General features: G+C 45.3%; 1 protein-coding gene across 3 annotated transcripts in view; it reads right to left on the minus strand.

The window, feature by feature from the left end:
* The window catches only part of LOC125630218 (solute carrier family 35 member E3), a 78,944-nt gene extending 73,865 nt beyond the window's left edge, over window positions 1–5,079 (minus strand). The window contains exons 1-3 of one of the 3 annotated variants that reach the window (XM_075124368.1): window positions 4,526–5,078; window positions 3,580–3,690; window positions 1,289–1,447 (exon numbers count right to left, since the gene is read on the minus strand). In XM_075124368.1, coding sequence (XP_074980469.1) covers window positions 1,289–1,447; window positions 3,580–3,690; window positions 4,526–4,921 — 666 coding nt within the window. In that variant the 5' untranslated portion in view covers window positions 4,922–5,078. Of the gene's footprint in view, window positions 1–1,288; window positions 1,448–3,579; window positions 3,691–4,525 lie in introns of all 3 variants that reach the window. The other 2 variants (XM_048835862.2, XM_075124369.1) reach the window with 2 other exon arrangements.
* Window positions 5,080–6,000: the final 921 nt, after the last annotated feature.

Raw genomic sequence — 6,000 nt, forward strand, 5'->3', positions numbered from 1 at the left:
CTAACTGGGTAACTGGCACTTTCTAAATTAAAGATACCTCCCGCCTTAGACAATAGTATGTAATGAATATATATTTGAGCCCTGATCCTCTTGAGGGACATCAAGAAGATGAGGATGAAGAAGGAGATTAGAGCCCTCCCAGGACGAAGCAGCTACTGACTGCAGAAGGTAACCACTACCAGCACTCCTCCTCCAGAAGTGAAGTCCAAGAGCAGTGAAAGCATTTGTATCTTTCCCACAGTGGAGAGTGACTGCTGGCTCAAGGGTCATTTACATAATTGTACTTTAAAAAACTAGGACAAGCTTCTCGTTGGGAAAAGAAAAATGGTCCAACTCTAGAGGAATGGTTCACAAAATATGGAAGGCTGTCATGGAAATATTAACGCACCAGTTTTGTACCCAGCAAAACACACAGAGGACAAATAGACACTTAGATATTTGGTTACCATTTACTGAATACTCAGAAAAAGCACATTCACCTGCAAATAACGGGCGAAACTGTCAATTTTTTTAAATATTAACATTTGATAGAGGTCTGGTTTGTTAAATATGTGTAATCAGAGATTTTACTTAATTTAATAAAATCATTAAAAATGACATGTTGTAATGATGCTCACTATGAAAGTAACACCCTGTAGAAGAGAGAAATCTGATGACTATATTACTGTATCATGTCTCTAAACAAAAGCTCACTGTTGTAATGATTGTTGTGTTTCTAATATTCACATGGCAACTAAAGCTTCCTAAATAAACTGTTTAAAAAGTTACTTATTCCTGAACTTTAGAGGGAGCCAATATCTACTTTTTTCCCCGTTACTAAAATGACCTCTAACCAGAAACAAGAATAAGGCGAGAACACTCTTAGGCCACTTCTACACCACAGGGACTATAGTGACATAACCCGGTAGCATAGACACATCCTACAAATGGGGTTTTTCTGTCACTCCACCTCCCTGAGAGCTAGGTTGAGAGAAACAGCCACCCATCAATCTAGCTACATTTATGCTGGGTTTAGGATGGTGTAGCTACAGCTCTTGGGGTGTGGATTTTCACACCCCTGAGTGCTGTAGCTATTTTGACTTAAGCGTAGACCAGGCCACAGACAAACATGTTGACAGAGATACTCCTCTCTCACATAGTGGGGCTTAAACAATTAAGGGGAGCAGGGAGTGATTCTCTTTCCTCACAGCCCCCATCACATTCGCTGTCAATGACTGTATGTGAAGCTGTTATATTAAGTGATAAGATCACTGGTGTTAAATTAAAAAAATAAAATATAAAATCTTACCACAGCAGAAAGTGTCCAGGGTCCAAATATCCCCCCTTCTCCAAATACTGGCTCAAAGAAGGGTACGATACACAACAACATGGCAGAGGACATTGGTGCCTGATAGTACAGCAACTGCATAGAGTTAACCTGCAACTCATGCTGCTTGGCTCCTACCCACTAAAACCAAGAGATAAAGTTGTTAAACATGAGGAAAATCAAGTCCTCATATAAAAGCAACTTGATTACTAACAAGGGGGGACTCTCACATGGCCGGCACTACATAATAAATAGCATGATTGTTACGTTTTCCACTTCCATTTACTGAACACCAAATATTTTAACCAGATGCATGTGTGTTAGTCTTCCCCCCCATTTTGAGTAGACAGTGGTAAGCCACTGGATGCAGGCATATGAGGAAGGAAGAGAATTGGCTGAAAGAGCTTTTTCATCACAATGTCTGATGGCTAATGCTTGAATCTTCCTCCCTTCATCTTCTCTCTATTCTTTGTCTCCTCACATACTCTATGAGAGGATCTGCCACTTGAGGAAGGAGAGATAAATAGGGGGGTTTGGAAAAAGCTGGCTCCTTTCATTCTCACACCAATTCTAGATGTAGCCTTGCTAGGGCTCAGTATCTTCTTCCAGTAAGAGCAAGCAGTATTACAGAAACTACCTATCTTTTCAACTTTCTACTATTATGGGATGCCTGAGCACAATTATTAAAGTCATAGCTGACTGCATCAAGTTACTTGCATGCAGTTACCACAAATGTGTGTGAAAGCATGCAACATTTGAGCAGCATATTTTAGGCAACTCTTTAAACCAGTGGCTCTCAACCTGTCCAGGAGTCTGATTTGTCTTCAATACCCCACGTTTCACCTCACTTAAAAAGTGCTTGCTTACAAAATCAAGCATAAAATACCGAAGTGTCACAGCACATTATTACTGAAAAAATGCTTACTTGCTCATTTTTACCATAAAATTATAAATCAATTGGAATATAAATATTATACTTACATTTCAGTGTACAGTATATAGAGCAGTATAAAGTCATTGTCTGTGTGAAATTTTAGTTTGTACTGACTTTGTCAGTGTTTTTTATATAGTCTGTTGTAAAACTAGACAAATATCTAAATGAGTTGATGAACCCCCGGAAGACTTCTGCGTACCCCTGGTTGAGAACCACTGAAAAGTTCATAATGTACCTTAATATGCAACAGCCCTGTAATATATTCTTATGACAGACATTCACAAGAAATAAATTCTAGTAAAACTTTAAAGTATGTTTAAATAAAATCTACTTCTAACTGCTGTTACTTTCCCTATGCCCCCACCTTAGTTGACATTTTGATATATATGCTAACAAGCATGATTAACATTTTTATAATTCCAGGGTTTTCCTTCCTTTAATTATACATATACTAAACTTCATTTTGATACTGATTACAACTGAGATTTTCAGCATGTATAATTTAATACAACTACTGTTATCTTTGCATCTATGATTAGTAAAATGAATGTTATAAATGAAAATCCTTAGACAAATTATTTTCAAGGCATTGATTTTATATTTTATTGCGCTTAACTATAATAAAGCTAACATTTAATAAAGAGCATTTACTGTCAGTAATGCAGCATTCATTATATAAGAGAATTTACTATACTGAAATAATCTCTGTTCTAAATTAAAATATAACTGTAATTATGCTAAATTCTATTTAAGGGCTTTCTAAGAAAGCACAGGACAGAATTTCACCCATAGGCCAACTAGCAGTTCTGCCTCACATGTAATGTTGCACCATGACAGTAACTTTGCTGGTTTCTCCTCCTCTTTTCATAGATTTTTAATGCCAAAAAAGCGCATCACCATCACCTAGCATGACAGTCAATAGAACCTCACCTAGTGATTCCTGCCTCAAGCCCATAAGTTCTCTTTGAGCGATAGCATATCTTTTAGAAAGCTATCCAGTTTTGATTTAAAGACTTCAAGTGACAGAGACTCTACCATGTTACTAAGTAAGTTGTGCCAATGGTTATTACACTCACTGTTACAAATGTGTGCCTTAAAATTCTAGTCTGAATTAGCTGAGCTTCGGCTTCCAACCACTGTATCTTGTTATGCCCTTTTCTGCTAAAGAGCTGTGTAGTACCAGAAATCTCTTCCCTACTACTACAGACCATGACTAACTTAAGACATACTATTTCCAGACCACTTAGCCTGCCTCTATTACTTTCTGAAATTTGAAACAAGGTGTCAAAACGTTATTTTTGTCATGAAACATGCATATAGAAAAGAACAAGTTACTAACCACTTGATAAAGGGATGTAACTAGAACACCAAGTGTAGCAAACACCATTCCAAGGAAGTTAAACTTCACATCATAATAGGAATTTAGGAATACACCTAAAGTTATGGGAATCTGTAAGGAAAGAAAATGTTGGCTATTATTTACATTTGCTGCAGATGGAACTCAATGGATCAAAACTTGTTCTCCCCCAATGTTTTGGAAAGGTCTGCACACACGTCACCCTTTTATCTGGAGTTACTCAAGCTTTATAACTAGAGATTGTAAAGCTATATTCCGTGATTAAGACATGGCATGAGCTATACACAAATTGTATTTTAAAGTAATAACACTTCACGTATTTCATCTTTAGAGAATTTTACAAAGATTGACTTGCACTGTCTCCCATGCTGCCTCTCAGGCGCTGGCAAACAGGACAGAAGCCCCATATAACACTGCTACAATCCCTTGATGGTATGAAAAAGTATCAAAGTAACGTGAAGGCCATCACACTGACCCACAAGAGGTGAGATTCCATGGAGGCCCCTAGTAGCCAGAGATGGGCTGGCGGCATTTGATGATGGGGCTGCGGTTTTGCTCATGACTACCTATTTCAGAGGTTTCCCCGCAGTCCACACAAGCAACAGCACCTCGACCCCACTCACCAGCACAAGAGAGAAGGTACATGCCCATTAACCCAGCGCTTCTGCCCAAGGAGCCACAGAACCAGCGACATCCTGGTGACTCAACTAACAGATTTACTCAGACAGCGAGCGCCAAAGGGACAGGCGGTAACGTGGCTGGAAAGGGGGAAACAACCCTTTGGCAAGGGGCAAGAGGGGAAAGACAGAGGAAGCTGCCTCCCCCCGCGCCGGGGGCTCCCCGATCCGCCCCCCCCAGTCTCCCCCTGGGGGCTCCCCGATCCGGCCAAGGCAGAGAGGCTGGCAGCGGGGACGGGCCCGGCGCTCACCAGGGTCAGCTTGATGCGCAGGGGGAAGCTCTTGCCGTAGAAGAGGCTCTGGATGGCCACGATGGCCGGCGTGGTCATGGCCTTGGCCAGCTGGTAGGTGCCGATGGTGTTGCTCTGCAGGGACAGGTTGGTGAACACCACGAAGCCGCAGAAGCTGAGCGCCAGGGGCAGCACCTGGCGGGGCCGCAGGCTCTTGGGGGCGAAGACGCGCAGCGCCTGGCACAGGCCGAGGCCGAGCCAGGTGGCGGCGAAGTGCACCAGCGTGAGGCTCAGGTTGGGGAAGCCGAGCCGCACGTAGAGCCACTTGTTCAGGAACACGATGCAGATGGAGGCGACCAGGTTCACCAGCAGCCCGGCCGCCAGCCAGCCCGGCCCCGGCCCCGAGCCCGAGCCCATGGCGCCCGGCAGCCCAGCCGGCGCCCCCGGTTCCTCCGCGCGCAGCCGGGCCGGCTGCCCGGCCAACGAGTACGGAGCAGGCAGCCCGCCCGCAGCCAGCGCACCCGGGCGGGCAGGGGTCGCCGCCTTCCCCCGCCCACCACCACGCCACACCGGGGGCGGGGCGCGGGAGCTTCCGCTTGCGGAGCCAGGGGGCGGGCAGGGCCGGCGGAGACAGCCCCGGCCCAAACCCGCCCAGCCCGGGGAGGTCGCTCGCGCGCAATCCGCTCGCCCCCTGGCGGGAGACGAGCCCTAGGAGCGGGGGTGCTGGGCCGGCCTAGGCACGGATCGCTAGGAACTGGCCGCGGATGAATGGACCCCGCTGGGAACGAGGTTTCTGGCCGTCAGAGGAGCGAGGGCCCCAAGCTGCCTCCCAGTCGTGCGTTTGCCTGCCTTTAGTCATAATAATTACCGGTAGTTTGCTCGGTTAATGAACAGGACCACACCACAGTGTTGCGAGCGGGGCCTGGACTTCATGACCCGAAAGGTCCCTTCTAATCCTGTCACCACATTCAAAGAAATGAACCCACAGCAAAATTCCCCCCCCCCCCACATCCCGAATCTGTGTCCCCAGGGTGAGATTGTAACACAGCAAAAATGCCCCCAGACTACCTGACCTGCAGAGAAGAGGTAGTAGCCACTAACCCCTACAGCAAAATCCTTTCCTGGTGGGGAAACAGCTGGAAAATAAAATCTTCCTGAGGGAGACTGAGCAGAAGCAGATCTGTAAATAGCCCAGTGTTGGAGAGCTGAGGCTGGGTTTCATTACCCTAAACCAGGTGTTCTCAAACTGGGGGTTGGGACCCCTCAGGGGGTTGTGAGGTTATTACGTAGGGGGTCACAAGCTGTCAGCCTCCACCCCAAACCCCGCTTTGCATCCAGCATTTATAATGGTGTTAAATATATTAAAAAGTGTTTTTAATTTATATGGGGCGTCACACTCATAGGCTTGCTATTTGAAAGGGGTCACCAGTACAAAAGTTTGAGAACCACTGCCCTAAACCATCAGTTCTCAAACTATGGGTCAGGACCCCAAAGTG

Source organism: Caretta caretta, chromosome 1 (genome assembly GCF_965140235.1).
Source record: "Caretta caretta isolate rCarCar2 chromosome 1, rCarCar1.hap1, whole genome shotgun sequence".
In the NCBI taxonomy this organism is placed as follows: domain Eukaryota; kingdom Metazoa; phylum Chordata; order Testudines; family Cheloniidae; genus Caretta; species Caretta caretta.